The following is a 25,643-nucleotide window of genomic DNA, read 5'->3' as shown; positions in this document are numbered from 1 at the left end:
ATATTTGATACCAATGGTACACAATCCCCATACAGAATATATTGGAAAATAACTGCACTCAGTCTCCGGGCACGTATACTTTTGGCAAATGTGAATCTCCATTAAATGTGGAGACCACCTTTTGAAAACCACTAGTCAAGAAAAGCATTTCCTTGTTAGAAGTCAACTTTCTGAAGAAGGATATTCACAAGCATTCATATAATGGCGCACAGGTAACTCAGCTGTTAAACTGAAGAACAATGTCTTTGAACTGTCAAGGACAAAGACATGCCACTACAAAAATATATTTGGTTAGCAGATGATGGTTGTTTCTTTGCAGTTGGAATTGCCCAAAAGATATACACTCCCTTGAAACCTATTAGTTTAAAATATGTGCTCAGAGATAAAAAGCAAAGTCTTCTTTGAAAAATATCAACTATTGCTTACTCACAAACTTCTTGTATTAATTCACGATACAGGCACATTTCTTATTGAAGTTCAGTTATAGATAGGATATAGATTCTCTCTGTGTTGAGTACACACAGTATCATTCTTAATCAGTAGACCATAGTCTTTAAGTATACTTATACTCACTGAAGTCCATAAGCATATTTCTATATTGAAGTCCAAAAAGCAACATGCAACCACATCCACTGAGGTCTGATGCCAAACCGTCTGCTTTCATTAAAGACAAGCACATACTGCATACAAAAACGGAGTCCTGAGTCTGAACATGTTCAGTACAATCACATGTCTATAGCTTCTCCCACACCAAAGAGGTCAGTCAAACTGGCAAATCAACATATACATAGAATACAGGTTAGCAAATATATACATTAACTAATAAATAGTGAAAGGCTTGGGGGGTTGCTATTTCCAACAGAATAACATTACTGGGCAATGCATGTCAATGCCTGGGTACTATTGTGAAATGTGCAATCAACAATATGTAACCCATGACTGCAATGCACAGTGCTGTTATATGCACAACCCCACTTCTGTCACTGTCAGCCGAATATGGATATCTTGTTAGGAACAAATTTATACAGCTATTTCCCTTATGTCTGTGTTAGTCCTTTTTGGGGCGTTACTGAAATTGGTATTCTTCTCAGTGCAGTACCCCAACCTCCCACCCATCTTTCTGAAAAGCATCTGAAGCCCCTTCCCCAACCATTCCACAATTTGTGGAGAACAGATAGGGCCGCAGAAGGGTTTGATTATGTCCCTACAGCTAAGTATGAAATAATAACATCATTACTGAGATCCACCAGGGTCCTCCAGGGATATTAATGCTGCTGTAATAATTTTGCTTATGACTACAGAGACATAGCCAGACACTGCTGTAATCCTGCTGACTGGCTCTGAAACACCAAATAGCTGTGTGAGAGTGTCTTCAGATGTTATTTAGTATATCTGTGTGGTGATGTGGTATATGACCAAGGCCCCTTCTATACTGCCATATAAAATCCAGATTATCTGCTTTGAACTGGATTATATGGCAATTTAGACTCATATAATCCAGTTCAAAGCAGATGATGTGGATTATTTGCTTTGATAATCTGCATTATATGGCAGTATAGAAGGCTTCAGCATCTACTGAAGGCCTGCACATAAAACTACTACAACTATACAGGATTGCAACTGCAGTCTCTAGACCTTTGAACATTTTAGCCACCGTGTTGTCGAAGGCTTTCATGGCCGGGATCACAGGGTTGTTGTATGTCTTTCGGGCTGTGTGGCCATGTTCCAGAAGTATTATCTCCTGATGTTTCGCCCACATCTATGGCAGGCATCCTCAGAGGTTGTGAGGTATTTTAGCCACCCTCCTCTTGACATCTTCCAGTTTGTCAATATCCTGTGATGTCCAGAATTGGACACAGTATTCCAGGTGATGTCTAACCAAAGCTGAATAGAGAGGCACCATGACTTCCCTCAATCTAGACACTATATTCCTTTTGATGCATCCCAAAATCCCATTGGCAGCCCAAAATCCCATTGGCAGCCCAAAATCCCATTTTTAGCTGCTGCATCACACTGTTGCCTCATGTTCAACTTGTTGTCCATGAAGACTCCAAGATCTTTTTCATATGGACCACTATCGAGCCAGGCATTACCCATCCTGTATCTTTGTTATTTTTTTTTTTGCCTAAGTGTAGTGTCCTACATTTGTCCTTTTTGAAATTCATTTTGTTAGTTTTGTCCCATCTCTCCAATCTATTAAAATCATTTTGAATCCTGATCCTATCTTCTGGAATATTAGCTATCCCTCCTAATTTGGTGTCATCTGAAAACTTGATAAGCATGCCTTCTAAACCTTTATCCAAGTCATTAATAAAGATGCTGAATAGTACCGGGTCCAGGACCGAACCTTGCAGCACTCCACTCGTCACTTCTTTCCAGGATGAAGAGGAACCATTGGTGAGCACCCTTTGGATTTGGTTGCTAAACCAATTACCGATCCACCTAATAGTAGCATTGCCTAGTCCACATTTGTCTAATATGCTTGCAAGAAGGTCATGGGGGACCTTGTCGAAGGCTTTACTAAAATCAAGATATGCCACATACATAGCATTCCCTACATCTACCAAGCTTGTATTTCTATCAAAAAAAAAAAAAGAGTTAAGATTAGTCTGGCATGTCTTGTTTTTGAGAAATCCATGTTGACTTTTAGCAATCACAGCATTCCTTTCTAAGTCATTGCAGACTGCCTCCGTAATAATCTGTTCCAGAATCTTTCCATCCTGTTGAATAGATTGTACCATGAAGATGCTTTTCCGAATTATCTTTTTTTATAGTTTGAATCTTATTCTAATCTCCAGAGCAGAAGAAAACAAGCTCTTTCACCCTTTAAATGGTATACCTTCAGCTATTTAAAGGTGGCTTTGCCTCGGTGGAGAAGTGTGTTAAAGCACTGAGCTGCTGAACTTGCAGACCGAAAGGTCACAGGTTAAAATCCGGGGAGCGGAGTGAGTGCCCGCTGTTAGCTCCAGCTTCTGCCAACCTAGCAGTTCGAAAACATGCCAATGTGAGTAGATCAATAGGTACCGCTCCGGCGGGAAGGTAACGGCGCTCCATGCAGTCATGCCAGCCACATGAGCTTGGAGGTGTCTACGGACAACACTGGCCCTTTGACTTAGAAATGGAGATGAGCACCAACCCCCAGAGCCAGACATGACTGGACTTAACGTCAAGGGAAACCTTTACTTTTACCTTTATCATGTCACATCTCAGTCCCCTTCTACACTGTCATATAAAATCCAGATTAGCTGCTTTGAACTGGATTATATGGCAATGCAGACTCGTATAATCCAGTTCAAAACAGAATGATAATCTGGATTACATGGTAATTTAGAAGGGGTCTCAGTCTCTTCTTCTCCAACCTAAGTATCCAGAATTCCCAAAGCTGTATCTCATAAGACTTAGTTTCCAGACCTTTAAAAAATCCTATAGACCTGCTACAGCATGATAGAAGGAAGACACTAAACAAAATAATTCCTAAATGTGTGCAGAATGTTCTTCTTTCTTAAAAAAAAAACCTACACACACACACAATTATTTCTCACAGACACTTGTGGATAACTTACCAGGAAAAAGGTATGGTGTGGATCTTGAATTCCAGACCCTTCTTGTTTTATAAATAAGGTATTTATGATACAATATTTGAAAACTGCAACTTTGGGATCAGTCCAAGAATACAAACATTTGCAAGTTGCTGAGCTTGCAGCCACTCATGCTTTTCAGAGATGATACTTAAATTTGGCTTTTGCTTTCCGGTGTTTGCAATAGTATTGAATAATGTGTACAGTTTACCTCTCTTATACTACTTATCTCATACTGGGATAGGACTATCTTTCCCTCAATTAAAAACAGAAGCAAACTTGCATAGCAGGCACAGAGCAAGTTGCCTGGAACACTTGTCCTCTGTTCCATCAGAGTAAAATTGGCAGGGGATGCTTTAACCACTGTTTCTGTGTGTGTTTATGTGCCTTCAAGCCATCCCATGTATTTTGGAGGCGTTTCTTAAAAGTAAAGGTAAAGGTTTTCCCCTGATGTTAAGTCTAGTCATGTCTGACTCTAGGGGTTGGTGCTCATCTCCATTTTTAAGCCAAAGAGCCGGCGTTGTCCGTAGACACCTCCAAAGTAATCTGGCTGGGATGACTGCATGGGGCACCATTACCTTCCCACCAGAGCAGTATCTCATATTTCCATGTTTTCTAACTGCTAGGTTAGCAGAAGCTGGGGCTAACAGCGGGAACACACTCTGCTCCCCGGATTTGAACTGCCAACCTTTCGGTCAGGAAGTTCAGCAGCTCAGACGTTTAACTCACCGTGCTATCAGGGGCTCAGGGTTTCCTTAGGTGAGGAATATTCAGAGGTGGCTTTGCCTGTCCCTTCCTCTGAAACATAGCCAATAGCCCCTAGTATTCACTGACACACTCCCACTCAAGTGCTAACCAGCTTCAATTTCACTATGTAACAGAGCATGATGATGATTTTGATTGGGTTCTGACACCGCTGTTTTATATTTATATGTTTTATTTTAATTATGTTTTTATCTGGAATGTTTATTTTATTATGTTCCTATTTTAATGGTGTTTTATATTTTTGTCTTGTGGGCATTTTGTCCCATATGTAAGCTGCCTCGAGTCCCTTTGGGGAGATGGTAGCAGGGTATAAGAATAAAATTACTAAGGTACAGGTTTCCCCTTGACATTAAGTCTAGTCATGTCCGACTCTGGGGGTGGTGCTCATCTTCATTTCTGACCTGAAGAGCCAGTGTTGTCCGTAGACACCTCCAAGGTCATGTGGCCGGCAGGACTGCATGGAGCGCCATTACCTTCCCACCGGAGTGGTACTTATTGATCTACTCACATTTACATTTTTTTGAACTGCTAGGTTGGCAGAAGCTGGGGTTAACAGTGGGAGCTCACCCTGCTCCCTGAATTTGCACTCCTGACCATTTGGTCAGCAAGTTCAACAGCTCAGTGGTTTAACCCGTTGCACCACTGGATAGTCATAAAATAATAATAATAATAATAATAATCTGCACGCATCATCCAAAAATACATCACACAGTCCTAGACACTTGGGAAGTGTTCGACTTGTGATTTTGTGATATGAAATCCAGCATGTCTATCTTGTTTGCTGTGTCATACAATAAAATTATTATTATTATTATTATTATTATTATTATTATTATTATTATTATTATTATTTATTAACAAAATTTGAAAAAACTCTGTTCCTAGTTTTGAAGTGTTATTTTCTGTTTAATTATGTGGTTCTTACTTTGAAAGTAGTTGTTCTACTCCAGAAACTTTGTTTTTGTGGCTGCCACAAACTGTGTTGAATTGGTTGAGAGTCATTGAAAAACTATAGAGAAATGTGCTGCAAGGTGTCCTACCAAAACTAAGTTTTGGCAGTTTAATAAATTTTTTCTATGTTTTTATGATAGAACCAATTAGGAAATGACATTTATAACCCAAGAACAAGAACAAAAATTATGTTACATAGTGTTATCAACCAGAGAAGTCAACCATAGCAGAACACTTGATGAACCAACCTGGACACAGCATATTATTTGGAAACATAGAAATGGTGGACCACTCCAACAACTATCATGTCAGACTACACAGAGAAGCCAATGAAATCCACAAGCATGTGGACAATTTCAACAGAAAGGAGGAAACCATGAAAATGAACAAAATCTGGCTATCAGTATTTAAAAACTCTAAAATCAGGATAGTAAATAAAGCACAACACCCAGAAATCAGGGGGATTTCAGATAGGAAACAATCAGGGCCAGCTAACACCTCCCAACAAAGGATTCCCCAGGCAGGAATTAGTTAGGCCTTTTCAATGCAAATCGAGGTGATTAATTACAACATTTACACTTGCCTCCAACAGACAAGAATTCTTTTTCCCACCCTGGACCTTCCACACATATATAAACCTCACTAGCCTAGTTTCCAATATACCTCACACCTCTGAGAATGCCTGCTACAATGTTCTCTCACTTATCGCTGGGATTAGGTTCCAGGACCACTCGCAATAAGTGAAAATCCGCGAAGTAGGGACGTTATATTTATTATAATATTTATACATTATTTTAGTAGTTATATACTATTTTAAGTCTTTATCAACCAATCGTGTGTTGATAAATTGCCTCCTTCCCCTCCCGTTGCTGCTTGGGCTCATTTTCTCTCCCTTTGGCTTCTCCTTCCTCCCTTCCTTAGGCTGTAAATTGTAATTTTTAATGATTTATAATAGTCTTTTAGAGTTTATTGAAAAACCGCAAAACAGCAAATCTGCAAAAAATGAACAGCGAAGTAGTGAGGGAACACTGTATAGATGTGGGTGAAATGTCAGGAGATAATGCTTCTGGAACATGGCCATACAGACTGGAAAACTCACAGCAATCCAGGATAAGGATGGAATATGACCTGGGGGAAGGATGGGATCTGAACAGATTCTGAACTAGGAGAATCTGGGAAGTAGTATGGCTTCCCCCACTTCTTAGTAGGGAAGGAGGAGCCCCCGGTGGCGTAGTGGACTAAAGCCTTGTGACTTGAAGGTTGGGTTGCTGACCTGAAGGCTGCCAGGTTCGAATCCCACCCGGGGAGAGTGTGGATGAGCTCCCTCTATCAGCTCCAGCTCCATGCAGGGACATGAGAGAAGCCTCCCACAAGGATGGTAAAAACATCAAAAACATCCGGGCGTCCCCTGGGCAACGTCCTTGCAGATGGCCAATTCTCTCACTCCAGAAGCAACTCTGGTTGCTCCTGACATGGAAAAAAAAAGTAGGGAAGGGAGTGTGGCCGGTTGGCACTTCATTCCTGGAGGGGCTCCTCTGGTTATGAGACATCCTCCTCCTTGTTCTCCAAAGCAATTGATCTCCCCTCTATTCCCAATCATAGAAATGGTACCAGGAGAGGAAAGCTGTGCCTCCTTACCAAGAAAAAGAGCACCTGTTGAGTTTCTGAACCCCTTCAGGAATGAAGACAGAAAGCAGTGGGAGAGAAAAAGGGGAGAAAAAGATAACTGGGGATGATTTCTTAGGAAGGGAAGACAGGAAGGTCTTTATTCCCTTGTGGAAGGCATCCCTCCCCAAACCCCAAACAAGCATCACCAATGGCCATGCGGCAAGGCAGAAGAGGCAGCATGTAGTGGGAAGATTTAGAGGGTAGAATTAAGACAGTAAGTTCACCACCACTGCTGAATATTATGGAGTTCTGAGAGTTATGGTTTAGTGAGTCCTCAACCCTTTTAGGCAGAGAAGGCGAAAGACTTTGCAAAACTTAAACTCTTGATGCATTGAAGCAGGGCAGTCGAGTATGGTCAAACTGCATCAATTCCAGATGCCCCCCTAGTGGCTTTTCTCAAGTTCGGGGAAGGGTTTCCTTCAAAAGAAACGCGGATACGGGGGAAAGGACTCACTCCGGGGTGCCGCTTGAGTTGCCGGGACAACAGGGCCCGAAGTGAGGCTCCTCGGGGAGGCTGCGGGGCAGCGCGGGCTTCGTCGGCTCCCATCGGTTCGGCTCGGCTTGGCTTCGGCGGCGGCTGAAAGGACCTCTCCAACTGCCTCCTCGCTCGGACAGCTCCCGCCTCTGGGACCGAGAGCAGGAGCAGGAGCAAGAAGAGGAGGAGGAGGAGGAGGCGGAGAACTTCCCATCTCCTGGAGGGAGGACCGGGAAGAGAGGAGCAGCCCGGAGGGTCAAGAAGGGAGAACTAAGTTGGGGCAGAGGGGCAAGAGGCGCCCTGGAGTTCAAGGGGACAGCAGAGGGAGGTGGCTTGTAGAAGGAAGGAAGGAAGGAAGGAAGGAAGGAAGGAAGGAAGGAAGGAAGGAAGGAAGGAAGGAAGGAAGGAAGGAAGGAAGGAAGGAAGGAAGGAAGGAAGGAGAACAGAAAAGAAAGGAGCAGAGAAGGGAAGGCTTGTCTATCGACTGGATGGTCTACAACAGGAGTCCTCAAACTTTTTAAGTGGAGGGCCGATTCACAGTCCCTCAGACTGTTGGGGGGCCGGACTAGGATGAAATAGTCCACAACTAGGATTGTTGTTGTTGTATGCCTTCAAGTCATTTCAGACTTAGGTCAACCCTAAGTCTAAAGTTTAGGACAGGGGACAGGTCAATGACCTTGGAGGGCCCCTCCAGCCCATGGGCCTTAGTTTGGGGATCCCTGATCTAGACAATCTCATAAGACCATAGGTAAGCAAAGAGACCTCCAAAGACCATCTAGATGGTCTCATAAGACCATCGGTAAGGAAAGGGACCCTCAAAGGCCATTTAGATGATCTCATCAGGCCATCAGAAGACCATTGGTAAGGAAAGGGCCCCCCAAAGGCCATCTAGAAGGTCTCATAGGACCATAGGTAAGGAAAGAGACCCTCAAAGGCCATCTAGATGATCTCATCAGGCCACCAGAAGACCATAGATAAGGAAAGGGGCCCTTAAAGACCATCTAGATGGTTTCATAAGACCATAGGTAAGGAAAGGGGCCCCAAAGCCCATTTAGATGATCTCACCAGGCCATCAGAATACCATTGGTAAGGAAAGGGGTCCCCAAAGGCCATCTAGAAGGTCTCATAGGACCATAGGTACGGATAGTGACCTCCAAAAGCCATCTAGATGATCTCACAAGGCCGTAGCTAAGCAAAGAGACCTCCAAAGACCAGGTAGACTTAGGTCAACCCTAAGTCTAAAGTTTAGGACAGCGGGCAGGTAAATGACCTTGGAGGGCCGCACCCGGCCCACGGGCCTTAGTTTGAGGACCCCTGGTCTACAAGGTCTCTTCCAACTCTTGTGATTCTAAGGGAGAAAACCCACATTGGTAACTTGTAGAAAGGGAAAGGGAAGGCCTGCCCTGAAACAAGAAAACAAAGAGAAACCAGACTTTGGTAACTTGTAAAAGGAAGGAAGGGGAAGGGAAAGGATGCCTTGAAACAAGAAAAGAGGGAAACCAGACGTTTGCAACTTGTAGAAGGAAGAAGAGGAAGGGAAGGAAAAGCCTGCCTTGAAAGAAGAAAACAAGAAGGGAGAAACCTGACTTTGGTAACTTGTAAAAGGAAGGAAGGGGAAGGGGAAGGATGCCTTGAAACAAGAAAACAAGAAGAGGGAAACCAGATGTTTGCAATTTGTAGAAGGAAGGAAGAGGAAGGAAAGGAAAGGAAAGACCTGCCTTGAAAGAAGAAAACAAGAAGGGAGAAACCCGACTTTGGTAACTTGTAAAAGGAAGGAAAGGGAAAGGATGCCTTGAAACAAGAAAACAAGAAAGGAGAAATCAGATGTTGGTAACTTGCAAAAGAAAGAAAGGGAAGGAAAGGAAAGGGAAGTGAAAGGAGGCCTTGAAACAAGAAAACAAGAAGAGAGAAACCAGACAAGTAACTTGTAAAAGGAAGGAAAGGGAAGGGGGAGGGAAGGGGAAGGATGCCTTGAAACAAGGAAAGAGGGAAACCAGACATTTGCAACTTGTAGAAACTAGAAGGGAGAAACCCCGACTTTGGTAACTTGTAAAAGGAAGGAAAGGGAAAGGATGCCTTGATGTTCATTATATCTTCTGGTAATGCATTATTATCAGTTTATAATAACAATAAGTTGGATAAAAAAGAAAAAGAAGCAATAACATATTTATTCACAATAGTAAGATTGCTTATAGCAAGGAACTGGAGAAAAGTAATAAATGTTCAGATTGAAGAATGGTATAAGGAGGTATGGAAATTGGCAATAAATGATAAGCTAACATGCAAATTAAAAGTTAAAAGATGGATATGGGAAAAAATGATTTTGAGGATGTATGGGGGAAATTTATTGAGAAAGGACTCCAAAAAGGGATAGAGGGCTACCGCCTCAGGAAGAAATGAGATTTTGGTTGGACAATATATAAGAAGTGGCTCGGGGTGGGAGGGGGTGATACACAGTGGTGAAGAAATATAGATGGACAAATGTTAACATTGTAGTAGATATAAATCAACAGTAGATATAAAAAAATAAGGCAAGTATTGTATGATACATTATATATCTGCTATGTGATAAAAGAATTATTGTATGAAAATTTTTAAATTCAATAAAAACTATTTTTAAAAAAAGGAAAGGGAAAGGATGCCTTGAAACAAGAAAACAAGAAAGGAGAAACCAGATGTTGGTAACTTGCAAAAGGAAGAAAGGGTAAGGAAATGGGAAGGGAAAGGAGGCCTTGAAACAAGAAAACAAGATGAGAAAAACCAGACTTAGGTAACTTGTGAAAGGAAGGAAAGGGAAAGGCCTGTCTTGAAACAAGAAAACAAGAAGTGAGAAACCCAACGTTGGTAACTTGTAAAAGGAAGGGAAAGGAAAGGAAAAGGAGAAAGGAGAAAGGAAAGGATGCCTTGAGATAAGAAAACAAGAAGGGAGAAACCTGACTTTGATAACTTGTAAAAGGAAGAAAGAGGAAGGAAAGGAATGGCCTGCCTTGAGACAAGAAAACAAGAAGGGAGAAACCTGACTTTTGGTAACTTGTAAAAGGAAGGAAAGGGAAGGGGAAGGAAAGGAAAGGAGAAAGGAAAAGCATGTCTTGAAAGAAGAAAACAAGAAGAGAGAAACCGGATTAAGTTAACGTTGAAAGGAAGGAAGGAAGGGAAGGAAAAGAATAATAGAACCATAGAGTTGGAAAAGACCTTATGGAACATCCAGTCCAACTCCCTGCCAAGAAGCAGGAAAATCACATTCAAAGCACCCCCGACAGATGGCCATCCAGCCTCTGCTTAAAAGCCTCCAAAGAATGAGCCTCCACCACAGCCTGAGGCAGAGAGTTCCACTGCTGAACAGCTCTCACAGTGAGGAAGTTCTTCCTAATGTTCTGGTGGAATCTCCTTTCCTGTAGTTTGAAGCCATTGTTCGCGTCCTAGTCTCCAGGGCTGCAGAAAACAAGCTTGCTCCCTCCTCCCTATGACTTCCCCTCATATTTGTACATGGCCCTCATGTCTCCTTCCAACCTTCTCTTCTGCAGGCTAAACATGCCCAGCTCTTTAAGTCACTCCTCATAGAGCTTGTTCTCCAAACCCTTGATCATTTTAGTCGTCATCCACTGGACACCTTCCAACTTGTCAGCATCTCCCTTCAATTGTGGTGCCCAGAATTGGACACAGTATTCCAGGTGTGGTCTGACCAAGGCAGGTTTTAGACACTAGACTCCTATTTTTGCAGGCTGAAATCCCATTGGGTTTTTTAGCCACTGCATCACATTGTTGGCTCATGTTTAGCTTGTTGTCTACAAGAACTCCATGATCCTTTTCACATCATGGTACTGCTGTTGAGCCAGGCATCCCCCATTCTGTATCTTTGCATTTCATTTTTTCTGCCTAAGTGAAGTATCTTGCATTTGTCGCTGCTGAACTTCATTTTGTTAGTTTCGGCCCATCTCTCTAATCTGTGAAGATCATTTTGTATTCTGTTCCTGTCTTCTGGAGTATTAGCTATCCCAATTTGGTGTTGTCTGCAAACTTGATGATCATGCCTTCTAGCCCTTCATCTAAGTCATTAATAAAGATGTTGAACAGAACCTAGCTCAGGACTGAAACCTGCAGCACTCCACTCATCACTTATTTCCAGGATGAAGAAGAAGCATTGTTAAGCAGTGACTATCCTTTGAGTTTGTTCGTTTAACCAATTACAGATCCACCTAACCCTAGTTTTGCCTAAGGGAAGGAAGGGGAAGAGAAAGGTCTGCCTTGAAACAAGAAAACAAGAAGGGAGAAACCAGACTTAGGTGACTTGTAAAAAGAAGAGGAAGGAAAGGAAAAGAGAAAGGAAAGGTCTGCTTTGAAAAAGAAGACAAGAAGAGAGACACCGGATTGAGTCAACTTTGAAAGGAAGGAAAGAAGAGGAGGGAAAAGAAATTTCTTACAAGAAATTTAAAAGGGAGAAATCAGACTATGGCAACTTGTAAAGTGAAGGAAGAGAATAGAAGAGAAAAGAAGGGGGGAGAGAAGGGAAGGCCTGTCTTGAAAGAAGAAAACAAGAAGAAACTGGATTGAGATAACTTTTGAAGTAAGAAAGGGGAAGGAGAAAGAGAAACCAAAAATGAAAGAAAATGAAAAGAACGATCTGTTTTGAAACAAGAAAACAAGAGGGCAGAAACCGGAATTTAGTAACCTGTAAAAGGAAGGAAGAAAATAAAAGGGTTAGAGAAGGGAAGGCCTGTCTTAAAAGAAGAAAACAAGAAGGGGAAAATCTGATTGAGGTAACTTTCAAAGGAAGGAAGGAAGGAAGGAAGGAAGGAAGGAAGGAAGGAAGGAAGGAAGGAAGGAAGGAAGGAAGGGGAAGGATAAGGAAAGGAAAGGAAAGAAGAAAGGAAAGGAAGGGAAAGCAAACCAAAATAGAAATGAAATGAAAGCTCTGTCTTGAAACAAAGTAACAAGAAGGGAGAACCAGACTGATCCTGGACTGATGTCTGGCATCTGTGATGGATTGAATGAGGGCCAACAAACTGAGGCTTAATGCAGACAAGACAGAGGTCCTCCTGGTCAGTCGCGAGGCCAATCGGGATATAGGGTGGATACCTGTGTTCAACGGGGTTACACTCCCCCGAGGACACAAATCCGCAGTCTGGGGGTTCTCCTGGATTCAGTGCCAGCGCTTGAAGCTCAGGTGTCGGCAGTGCTCTGTGTGCCAGCTGTGACTGTACCTCGAAAAGCCTGACTTGGCCATGGTGGTCCATGCCTTAGTTACATCCAGAATGGACTATTGTAATGCACCCTATGTGGGGCTGCCTCTGAAGACAGTTTGCAGCTAGTGCAAAGGTTGGCTGCCAGATTACTAACTAGGGCTAGCTATAAGAAGCATACCACAGCCCTACTAAAGTATCTCCACTGGCTTCCGACAAGTTTCTGGGCTCAGTTCAAGGTGCAGGTTATCACCTATAAAGCCCTATACTCTTCAGGTCCAATCTATCTTCAAGACTGCATCTCTTTTCTATGAACTGGCACGGGCTTTGAGATCTGCCAGAGAGGCCTTTCTCTTGACACCCCACCACCATCTCAAGCACAGTTGATCGGGACAAGAGAGAGGGCCTTTTCAGTGGTGGCTTCATGGCTCTGGAATACCCTCCTAAAAGAGATTAGATTAGCCGCCACCCTCTAATCCTTTCGATCCAGCCTAAAAACATGGATTTTTAAATTGACTTTTGATCTCAAGTAGGTTGAAATGGGTCCATATGAGGTTGACACTCTAGCACTTTAGTTTGTGAATTGATAGCCACCAGTTTTTACCTACAGGTTTTATGCATTTTAAAAACTGAACAAGTTATGTGTGTTGGTAGTAGTTGTTGCTATCTATATATATAAAAGGGTAATGGAATCACGGCACTGGGCAAAACAACTAAACTAAACACCCCACAACCTTGAAAATTGACAGCACAACCTCTCATCCATGCCTCTACGTTCGTACAACAAAAAGAAAAGTAAAATTAAGTCCTAGCCACAGCAACGCATGGCTGGGCACAGCTAGTAATTTATAAAATTATAATTTTATAATTTTATTGCTAACAATAACAATAATGTTATTGTTTATATACTTATGTACTGTTTATGTTATATGTTACACCTGGAGTGCCTTTGTAAGCTGTCCTAAGTCCCTTTGGGGAGATGGTGGCATGGCCGGGCACAGCTAGTAATTTATAAAATTATAATTTTATAATTTTATTGCTAACAATAACAATAATGTTATTGTTTATATACTTATGTACTGTTTATGTTATATGTTACACCTGGAGTGCCTTTGTAAGCTGTCCTAAGTCCCTTTGGGGAGATGGTGGCGGGATATAAATAATAATAATAAAAATAATAATAATAATAATAATAATAATAACAACAACAACAAACCTGCAAAAGTATTGGAAAATGAGCACACAAAGATACTGTGGGACTTTCGAATCCAGACTGACAAAGTTCTGGAACACAACACACCAGACATCACAGTTGTGGAAAAGAAAAAGGTTTGGATAATTGATGTCGCCATCCCAGGTGACAGTCGCATTGATGAAAAACAACAGGAAAAACTCAGCTGCTATCAGGACCTCAAGATTGAAATTCAAAGACTCTGGCAGAAACCAGTACAGGTGGTCCCGGTGGTGATCGGCACATTGGGTGCCGTGCCAAAAGATCTCAGCCGGCATTTGGAAACAATAGACATTGACAAAATCACGATCTGCCAACTGCAAAAGGCCACCCTACTGGGATCTGCACGCATCATCCGAAAATACATCACACAGTCCTAGACACTTGGGAAGTGTTCGACTTGTGATTTTGTGATACAAAATCCAGCATATCTATCTAGTTTGCTGTGTCATAATAAAATAATAATAATAATAATAATAATAATAATAATAATAATAATAATAATTAAAAGAAATGCATAGGGATGGAAACACCTATCTTGAAACAAAGGAACAAGAAAAGAGAAACCAGACTGAGATAACTTGTAAGAGGAAGAAGAAGGGGGAAAAAAAGAAAAGGAAGAGGTAGGAGGAAAGACCTATGATGATACAAGAAAACTTTCACAACTCCAGAGGGGAAAAAGTGTCCCTAGACCCCCTCAGGCTGAAACACAAAGACTCAAAGCTTGGAAAGGAAGAATAATGCAGTTTGACATTACTTGAATTATCTTAGCTCGATACTATGTAATCAGGGATGTTGCAGTTTTACAATGTCTTGAGTCTTCTCTGCCAGTAGTGTTGGGCCTCACCAAACTACAGCTCCCAGGATCCCATAGCATTGAGTCAGGGCAGTTAAAGTGGTGTCAAACAGCATTAACTCTACCATATGAGTAAACCTTTTGACAACTTGGGGGAGGGGTGGGGCGGAGAAGAGTCCCCAGACTTCCTCGGACAGAAAAACGTAGACGAAGAGCTTGGGAAGGGAGAATGAGAGAATTTTAGCCTCAGGCAATGATATTTATTTATTTAATTATTTTATTTACAGCATTTATATTCTGCCCTTCTCACCCCGAAGGGGACTCAGGGTGGATCACATTACACATATAGGCAAACATTCAATGCCTTGACATAGAACAAAGACAAGACAAATGCAGGCTCCGAGCTGGCCTCGAACTCTTGGCCAGAGTGATTGGTCTCGGCTGGCTGCTCACCAGCTTGCACCACAGCCCGGGCCTAGAGTCAGGCCTAATGTCAGACATGCAGCTATGTTAGGTAGATCATTGGCCATGGTGGCTGGGGCCTCTGGAGCTTGATGCTGAGCTGTTATCAAGGGAACCATGTTTGTGAAGATTTGAGAGCCATCGCTGCTGTACTTTCTTATGTGGAGTTTAGTTTTAAAAAGACGCTTGGCAAATGAACATTATTGTGTGATGCTCAAATGAAAAGAGAGAGGCTAGGCAAGGTATGTGCATGTCCAGAATAAAGACTGGCGTAAATTCTTTCTTTTGGAACTAAAATGCATTCACTCCTCATTCCAACATAATCAAAACTCCTAAATCCCTCTGGGCTGCTGCAGCTGTCCTGTCCGCATTAGGACTGCCAACTGACCAAGAACAAACAGCTTGGCCTGCTGCTGTGCCAAATGCAAAAACCACTGTTGTGGAAATGAGCATTATCATGGGCCGATACCTGCAGCTCTACTTTTGGTTAAGACACAAGGGAAAGTACTGGTAATTAATTGGCAACCCTAACAAGTGCAGGACATATGTTTAGCAGACCAGCAGAAGCATTCAACTCCAGAAGAAAAGAAAGCCAGGAACTTTCAGGAGCTGATTTTTGTCATTACTCTGGGGGTAGAACTCCTTATGAGAAACTCTGAGGCCTCTTCCACACAGCTGAATAAAATCCCACATTTTCTGCTTAGAACTGGAATATGGCAGTGTGGACTCAAATAACACACTTCAAAGCAGATATTGTGGGATTGTCTGCCTTGATATTCTGGGTTATATGACTGCGTGGATAGGATATGGCCTATCCTATTAGGCCATACATTTGGGAAACTTTAGTCCTTTATATGGTGTAGAAAAGCAGTGTGGTAATATACTTGAGCATTGGATTATGACACTGGAGACCAGGGTTCGATTCTCTACTCCACCATGAAAATGCACTGGGGCCCCTTCCACACAGCTGTACAAAATTATCTTCTTTGAACTGGGTTATATGGCAATGTGGACTCAGATAACCCAGTTCAAAGCAGATATTATAAATTATCTGTCTTGATATTCTAGGTTATATAGCCTTGTGGAAGGGTCATAGATGACCTTAGACAAGTCACATACTCTCAGCCCTGTGATAGGTTTGCTTTAGATTTGCAATGTCAGAAATGACCTGAGGGCACATAACAAGAATAATGTTTCTGTGTTGTTTTGCTACTCGATCCCCAGCCAGCAGACCCAATTGTGCAGGATTATGGGAGTTGTGATTCTGGAGAGCTATCCCCCCCATACACTTTGGGTTATGGATTCTCAGGCCCCTTCCACACAGCTGAATAAAATCCCACATTATCTGCTTTGAACTGGAATGTATAGCAGTGTGAACCTAGATAACCCAGTTCAAAGCAGATATTGTGGGATTTTCTGCAATGGGATTCTGGGGGCCCTTCCACACAATCCTATATCCCAGAATATCAAGGCAGAAAATGTCTAAAGTCAGACGCCAGTTAGAGAGCAAAACAGAGTTTATTCAAGAAATAGGCCTAAAATTAGACACAAACATAAAAGATGGCTTAAAACGCTTAATTTTCAGTGTTGTTAAGCAGTCCAAACAAAAATATGTCAAAAAATATGCTTTAACAAATAAACCGGATTATTCAAGCAAATAATCCAGATTAAACTAAAGGTTCTTCAATTTGACTCAAAACGTTCTGAGTTGGCTTGGAATAAGCAGCCAAAACAAAGCAAAGACTTGGAAACTCCCAAAAAACTCATCAAAGTCCCAAACTAGCAATACAAACTTAAAGCCCCAAACGGGAACCCAAACTGGGCAAAGGAGCTCTCCACTGAGAGCAAATAGTAAACAAACTTGAAGGTTGGTGCGAAAGGGGAAAGCGGCTCCAAGCCGCTGCAGAGGCAAGCACCAGGCTAGAACAACCCGGATTAACTTACATCTGAAGCAAAGTCCCAGTCCAGTCTTCAATAACACATACAGGAATCCCAGTGGCACCCAGCAACACCTTGCCACGTGCAAAGTAAAGTGGCTAAACATTCCCAATTTATCCCAATCCCCCTGGGCGTCCAAACACCAACTCCTAAAGAGCAGGTGTCCCAATTCATTAATCCGAATCAGAACTCCACACAGCTAACGCCTGTGGGTCGGGTGTCCCAAATACTTCATCAGAATCCCAATCAACCTGCCCACGCCCAGTTCCATGTACACCTGAGGATCCATCCTCACTCCTCCAAGCAGACCAAGTGGGGTCTGCTTCTGAAGATACCCAAGTTTCCCCAGTGTCAGCAGTATCCATGGGCCCCGCTTCCTCCCCAGGCATCTCCGGTGCCCGTGCCCAGTCAGTGCCCACTTCTTCAGCCACCACCTGTTCCCCAGCATCCATTTCTTCCACAGACTCCCCATCTGAATCTTCCTCAGAAGACTCCCCATTGAGGTCCCTAATTCTCTTTCTGTGCAAATCCTCCAACGAGCCCTCCTCGCGAGGGTTTTTCCTTCCTCTCCTGATCCCACCACTATCATTCACAGTCCCCAAAGGCGCAGTCACAACAGAAAATCCCACATCATCTGAGTGTGGACTCAGATAACCCAGTTCAAAGTAGATATTGTGGGATTTTCTGCTTTGATATTCTGGGAAATAGGGCTGTGTGGAAGGGCCCTCAGCTCAAGGAAGCATCTAGCATTAGCCTGGGGCCCCTTCCACACAGCTGTATAAAATCCACATTGAACTGGATTATATGGCAGTGTGAACTCAGATAATCCATTTCAAATCAGATACTGTAGATTATCTGCCTTGATATTCTGGATTATATGTCTGTTGGAAGGGCCCTGGGAAGAAGGGCAGCAACTCTGAAGGTCCTATGGACTACTTAGACACAAAGTACACCTTTTATCAAAAACACACAGTCCTCAAGATGTGGCTGGCAGCATTCTTCAATGCTGGCTAATTTGCTGGGATTTGCAGTTCACAAAGGCAACAAGACTCTCATTCCTAGAGCCCTTCCATACAGCCCGATATCCCAGAATATCAAGGCAGAAAACCCCACAATATCTGCTGTGAACTGGGTTATCTGAGTCCACACTCAGATATTGTGGTATTTTCTGCCTTGATATTCTGGGATATAGGGCTGTGCGGAAGGGCCCCAAATCCACACTCAGATAATGTGGGGTTTTCTGCCTTGATATTCTGGGATATAGGGCTGTATGGAAGGGCCCCCAGTCTTAAAGCTTAGCATGTGGCTTGGTCCTTAGTAGAAACCAAACAGTTCCCACACTTCTTGACGATCCTATCACTGCATGAGCTCGGGAGGTGGAATCACAGCTCTTCAAATCCAAGTTGTATATGCGGTTTTGTTTTTTTAATGGCTGGCTTGCAATTTATTTTCTGATTTGTGTTTCCTAAAGGGGAAGAAAGGAAAAGCCAAGAAAAGCATTTTCCTCTGCAAACATCTTTCTGATGTGCACATTACTTTCCCTGTGAGTAAGATGACGCATGGCTTGGATCTTTGCCTTGCCTTCCTAGTGCTGGAGAAGTCTGTTGTGAAGACAGTTCTTCATGCCAGCCTTCACACATCTACCATTTTTATAATCACTTCCGCCTACCCTCACAGGGCTGAGCTGGGGTTATTTGCCAAGACCGATGACATGCACATCTCCCCACCATATGCCAGCCTGCAATCAATTTATTTTTCATACAAACAAAACGCAGGTATGTTTGCTGCCGGGTCCCTACATTTCACACTAGGCGGGAGTGACATTTATAACTGATGGGGCCATCAACCTGCCTTGCTTATATATGTAATCTGTGATTTGTGTGTGTGTGTGTTTTCTGTCTTCGACTTTACTGCATGGATAGAAATAAACCTTTTCTTAGTTGTAGTTAACAACCTCTTTGTGGTTGCTGATGGAGACTGCAGAATCTAGTAATGAGAGCATAGTGAAACTCTGGGAGGTTGGTTTTCCAAGCTCGGAAAGGTCAGTCCCTTCTACACTGCCATATAATCCAGATGATCAAAGCAGATCATCCACATTGTCTGCTTTGAACTGGATTATAAAAGTCTACATTGCCATATAATCCAATTCAAAGCAGATAATCTGGATTTTGTATGGCAGTGTAGAAGGAGCTGCAGAGTCAAGCAACAACAGCATTGGAAGCTTGGGCACCTTCTACACAACTGTATAAAATCCACATTATCTGCTTTGAACTGGATTATATGGTAGTGTAGACTCGCATAATACAGTTCAAATCAAATAATATGGATTTTCTGCTTTGATAACCTGGCAGTGTAGAAGGGGCCTCAGACGGATTCTACACTGCCATAGAATCCAGATTATCAGAATGGATAATCCACATAATCTGCATTGAACTGGATTATATGAGTCAACACTGGCCCCATCTACACTGCCGTAGAAAATCTAGATTATCTGCTTTGAACTGGATTATATGGCAGTGTAGATTCATATAATCCAGTTCAAAGCAGATAATATGGATTATTTGCTTTGATAATTTGGATTATATGGCAGTGTAGAGGGGCTCACTGCCACAAACTGGATTTTATATGGCAGTGTAGATGGGGGCTTAGTTTCTTCCTTTCCCCTTGCTTATAAAAAGATAAAGGTTTTCCCCTGACATTAGGTCTACACGCATCCAAATCTGGAGGTTGGTGCTCATCTCCATTTCTAAGCCGAAGAGCCAGCGTTGTCCGTAGAATGTGGCCGGCATGACTGCATGGAGCGCCGTTACCTTCCCACTGAAACAGTACCTATTGATCTACTCAAATTTGCATGTTTTCAAACTGTTAGGTTGGCAGAAGCTGGGACTAACAGTGGGAGCTCACCCCGCTCACCGGATTCAAACCGCCGACCTTTCGGTCAGCAAGTTCAGCACCGAGCCCCTTGCTTATACAGAAGCTTAATGTGAAATTTTATTTTAGAAATTTAGTGGTCAAAGACACAGAAGGAGCAAAAATGTACTTACTTAACCATTACCCTTAACTGGCATACTGAAATTGTATTGAATAGAGCTTGTAAGCACTCAGAATCTTCTATTTTGAAATATTAGATAATATAGGCTGGATCTACACTGCCATAAAATCTAGTATCTGATTACAGAGTATCTGCTTTGAACTGGATTATATGAGTCTACACTGCCATATAATCCAGTTCAAAGCAGATAATCTAGGATCAGAAACTGGATTATGTGGCAGTGTAGATGGGGCCTTAGATTACTTTTGGGATGACAATTTACAAGTTTGAAAATATTAACTTTTGGTTTTCCCACAATCCCCCAGTCCAGGTGCTAGTTGATAGATGAATTCTAGTCCAAAGTGATAAAGTATCCATTTTCTGAACATGTGGATCTATGTTCTTCTCCCAGTTCTGGATGTGCACTGATATTTGTTAGTAAGAGCAAGATGAGGCAGAACTAGATTAGTTTCAGATTTGGCAGAGCCATGCCCTGCTGAGCAAAGTATCCCCCAATGAGTTCCCTTCTCTATCAGTAGGCTCCGACAAATGTACCTGCTTGGGTGGTAGCAGGGCTGGCTCTGGGCACCCTTGCAATGTCCCAAAATGTCCCAGAGCAGAATCTGGTCAGAGTTTTGTGGAAAATTTAAAAGGCAGTTGCATTCATCTTCTTTCACACACTTTAAGGTTGATTGGTTGCATACAAGCAAGCAAGAGCCCAAAAGTGGCAGGCTAAAACCCAGAACCTCAATCAGTGGCTGAGACCGGATAGGAGACTCCCTCCTGGGCACACAGGAGACTGAGCAACTGTGCTCTGGCACAACGAGATGCAGAACCAACCTTAAGAAATGGGCCCACAACATGCGAGTGTGGAGAAGAGCAAACCACAGACAACTTACTACAATGCGGTCTGAGCCCTGCCACAAGCACAATGGAGGACCTTCTTACAGCGACATCAGAGGCACTCCAAGTGCCCAGCTTCTGGTCAAAGGAAATCTATTATAATGCCAAGTTTTAAACTTTGTTTGTGTTTTAAATTATATTATAACTGTATCCTCAATTGGCTTCTAACACAGTAAATAATAAATAACACACTTTAAGAAGGTCTGAGAGTAGGAATCAGCAGTACTCACTACCAGGGTGCTAGAGCTTTGGCAGTAATTCCAAAATGCCAGATGTTGTTGTCCGCCCTACAGCCAAATCAAGATTTACCGAATTCTGACTGGAGCAGCCCAAGTTATATTAGTATTCCTACAGAATCAGGCCTAACATTAGACATGCAGCTATGTTTATCAGAGCTTGGAAAGACATAGTTCTTTGCACAGCAACAACATATAGCTAAGCTATATTACTACTATGATTTGACAGGGGCATTTTCACTCTTTTTGCAGCATGAAAGTAATGCCTTAGTAATTATGGGTGTGTGTGTGTGTGTGCCTGCACTAAATGACGCATGAAGTCTATCACCTTCCTCAAGTTATGGCTCATGATCTTTTGGTTCATGACCTGTTGCGATGGTGAGGGAGACAGAAAAAGAGTGTGTTTTGGATTTGCAGCATTCAATTTTAAAATAATAACAAAACAAATTTTATTTATTTATTTATTTATTTATTTATTTATTTATTTATGTTATTGTATTTCTATACCACTTTTTGCACCCCTGGGGCGATTCAAAGCAGTGTAAAGCATAATAAATGGCAAAAATTCAATGCCTCACATCCATATAAAACAGTACATTGCATATATAAATAGCAAAACATATAAGATTAAAACTATAAAAACCATCAGACATAACCGTAAAAACGTAAGATATTAAAAGATTTAGACATTGCATCAGTCCCGTGGTTTTCCTTTAGCTGCTTGAGCATTGCCATCTTTTGTCGAATGCCTGCTTGCATAGCCAACTCTAACTGGCTCATAAAGAGAGATGCGTTCGGACAGGTAAGCTGGACCAGAACCATTTAGGGTTTTATAGACTAAAGCCAGCACTTTGAATTGTGCTTAGTAGCAGATTGGCAGCCAGTGGAGCTGATGCAACAGGAGGTTGTGCACTTCCTGTACTCCCCTCCAGTAAGGAACCTGGCTACCACCCGTTGGACGACCTGAAGCTTCTGAACAGTTTTCAAAGGCAACCCCACATAGAGCACATTGCAGTAATCTATTTCAGATGTAACAAGAGTGTGGACCACCGTGGCCACGTCTGGCTTCTCAAGGTACAGGCGCAGCTGGTGCACAAGTTTTAACTGTGCAATGCTTCCCTGGCCACCTCCAAAACCTGAGGTTCCAGGTTCAGCGATGAGTCCAGGATCACCCCCAGGCTGCAAACCTGTGTCTTCATGGGGAGTGTAACCCCGTCCAACACAGGATGTAACCCTATACCCTGATCGACCTTACGACTGACCAAGGGGACTTTTGACTTGTCTGGATTCAGTTTCAATATCTACCCACTTTCCAGAAAAGGCGATGAAATAAAGAACTTTTACAAATTGTAACATGAAAGATAATCACCTACCTTGGAGGAGCCTGTCTGTAACTAATTATTGAGAGAGATACTTTTCCACATTCTTAATTTGTGGGGTACAAAATTTCCAATTATTAATCTATTTTTTACTACTGCATGAAACACCATTTAGATTTTAAAACAAATATCAAGAAGGCACCAAATTGTTTCAGGCCATTCCTAACCGCTTGGGGTCAGCTGTCAGCTCGGACTTAGGATCAAAGCCTAGAAGGGGAGGGAGTTTAAAATGATCATGAACCAGAGATATGAAATAGGCAGATGATTCCATTTTGGTATCAAAGATCACTTTCTTTTTTTCACCCGATACCCCAAGCAACTCATTAGCTCCCAGCTTAACTTTGCTTGTGGATATGTTAGGAAGGCTAAATCACCATGCAGTTTGTAATGTTGAAGTCAACTTGAAGGCAGCTAACAACAGCAAACGTGTACTGAAAAAGTGCAATGATACTAGATACTAGGCTAGTGCCTTCTCCCCATTGTAGCCCTCCATGTTGTTGTTGTTTATTCATTTGGTTGCTTCCGACTCTTCATGATCTCATGGACCAGCTGACGTCAGAGCTCCCTGTCGGCAGTTGCCACCCCCAGCTCCTTCAAGGTCGAGCCAGTCACTTCAAGGATACCGTCCATCCATCTTGCTCTTGGTCAGCTCCTCTTCCTTTTTCCCTCCATTTTCCCCAGCACCATTATCTTCTCCAAGCTTTCCTGTCTTCTCATTATGTGGCCAAAGTACTTCATCTTTGTATCTAATATCCTTTCCCCCAGTGAGCAGTTGGGCTTTATTTCCTAGAGTATGGAATGGTTGGATCTTCTTGCGGTCTTAGGCACTCTCAGAAGTTTCCTCCAACACCACAGTTCAAAAACAGCTATCTTCCTTTGCTCAGCCTTTCTTATGGTCCAGCTTTCACATCCATAGGTTGTTTTAACTATCAGGACCTTTGTTGCCAGTGTGATGTCTTTACTTTTCACTATTTATCAAGGTTGGTCATCATTGCTCTCCTCTCCGCTTAGTGGATGCTCACAAAGCACTAGGGGATGAAGGAGAAAAAAAGAAGGTCCTATCATGGTAGGCTGTTTGCTGGTGTGATAATGGAGTGAAGATTTTAATAATATTTATGGATTTTAATAATATTCATGGATTGTGGCCCCTGGTGGTGGCGCAGTGTGTTAAACCTGCTGAGCTGCTGAACTTGCAGACTAAAAGGTCCCAGGTTCAAATCCCGGGAGCAGAATGAGCGCCCGCTGCTAGCCCCAGCTCCTGCCAACCTAGCAGTTCGAAAACATGCAAATGTGAGTAGATAAATAGGTACCGCTCTGGCAGGAAGGTAACGGCGCTCCATGCAGTCATGCTGGCCACATGACCTTGGAGGTGTCTACGGACAATGCCGGCTCTTCGGCTTAGAAATGGAGATGAGCACCAACCCCCAGAGTTGGTCACGACTGGATTTAACGTCAGGGGAAAACCTTTATCTTTACCTTATGGATTGTGTTTGGCAAGAATGGAATGTATTGAACAAAATGAAGCTGTGTAGTCCTTAGTTCCAGGTAATTCTCCAACTGCCCCAATTTATTAGGGATAATCTGTGGCCCCTTCTACACATCACCAGGATTGGACTAAAAGAAGGTATGATGATAACAAAGTGCAACGTGGAAGAGGGGGAAGGACTGACACGTGTGCAACACAATCAATGACTATACTGCCATATAATCCAGATTATCAAAGTAGATAATCCACATTATCTACATGAGTTCACACTGCCATATAATCTAGTTCAAAGAAAATAATCTGGATTTTATATGGTAGTGTAGAAGGGGCCCCAGTTAATCCTCTGTTGTTCCACTTTGAAACTGCTTTAAAAATGCCTGCCTACATTTCTCCCTTCTCCTCACACTCCCCTTTATCCACACCTTGCTTCAAAGTGCAAAGTAAGGGTGCATATACACTATAGAATTAATGTGGTTTTACCTTTGGGTTTCTCTGTTAAAGAGTGATAGGGCCTCATCAAATTACAACTTCCAGAATTCCATAGCATTGAGCCATGGCAGTTAAAGTTGAGTCAAATCATTCATTCTACAGCATAGATGCATCCTAGATTGTACCCTACTAATTCAGAAGTAGAGTAAGGAGAAAAGGGAATGGAGGCTTGACTTTCCCGGTAGGTTCAAGCAAAATTATACTGATGCAGCCCCTTTCATCTTCCCTGTATACCTCATGTCACCTTGATCACACTCTGATGTTTGCTTGGCCACAAATCATCTGGTTTTCATCTGAAATATTAGAAGGAAATATTGGACACCAAATTGGGAGGAATAGCTAATACTCCAGAAGACAGGAGCAGAATTCAAAATGATCTTGACAGACTAGAGAGATGGGCCGAAACTAACAAAATGAAGTTCAACAGGGACAAATGCAAGATACTTCACTTTGGCAGAAAAAATGGAATGCAAAGATACAGAATGGGGGACGCCTGGCTTGAAAGCAGTGTGTGCGAAAAAGACCTTGGAGTCCTCGTGGACAACAAGTTAAACATGAGCCAACAATGTGATGCAGCAGCTAAAAAAGCCAACGGGATTCTGGCCTGCATCAATAGGGGTATAGCGTCTAGATCCAGGGAAGTCCTGCTCCCCCTCTATTCTGCCTTGGTCAGACCACACCTGGAATACTGTGTCCAATTTTGGGCACTGCAGTTGAAGGGAGATGTTGACAAGCTGGAAAGCGTCCAGAGGAGGGCGACTAAAATGATTAAGGGTCTGGAGAACAAGCCCTATGAGGAGCGACTTAAAGAGCTGGGCATGTTTAGCCTGCAGAAGAGGAGGCTGAGAGGAGACATGATAGCCATGTACAAATATGTGAAGGGAAGTCATAGGGAGGAGGGAGCAAGCTTGTTTTCTGCTGCCCTGGAGACTAGGAAGTGGAACAATGGCTTCAAACTACAGGAAAGGAGATTCCACCTGAACATCAGGAAGAACTTCCTCACTGTGAGAGCTGTTCGACAGTGGAACTCTCTCCCCGGGGCCGTGGTGGAGGCTCCTTCTTTGGAGGCTTTTAA

The 25,643-nt window shown here is 42.6% G+C and overlaps 1 protein-coding gene across 1 annotated transcript in view; it reads right to left on the bottom strand.

Annotated features, from left to right (window-relative positions):
• Positions 1–25,643, bottom strand: part of ndufa4l2 (NDUFA4 mitochondrial complex associated like 2) — a 220,803-nt gene that overhangs the window by 58,044 nt on the left and 137,116 nt on the right. Inside the window, exon 3 of the mRNA XM_003223631.4 lies at positions 7,417–7,654. Within this exon, the coding sequence (XP_003223679.2) occupies positions 7,417–7,654 (238 nt within the window). The remainder of the gene's footprint in view (positions 1–7,416; positions 7,655–25,643) is intronic.

The sequence above is a fragment of the Anolis carolinensis genome, chromosome 2, assembly GCF_035594765.1.
Source record: "Anolis carolinensis isolate JA03-04 chromosome 2, rAnoCar3.1.pri, whole genome shotgun sequence".
Taxonomy (NCBI): Eukaryota; Metazoa; Chordata; class Lepidosauria; order Squamata; family Dactyloidae; genus Anolis; species Anolis carolinensis.
Note: the sequence above shows the minus strand (reverse complement) of the source record. Positions and strands in the feature narration are given on the sequence as shown.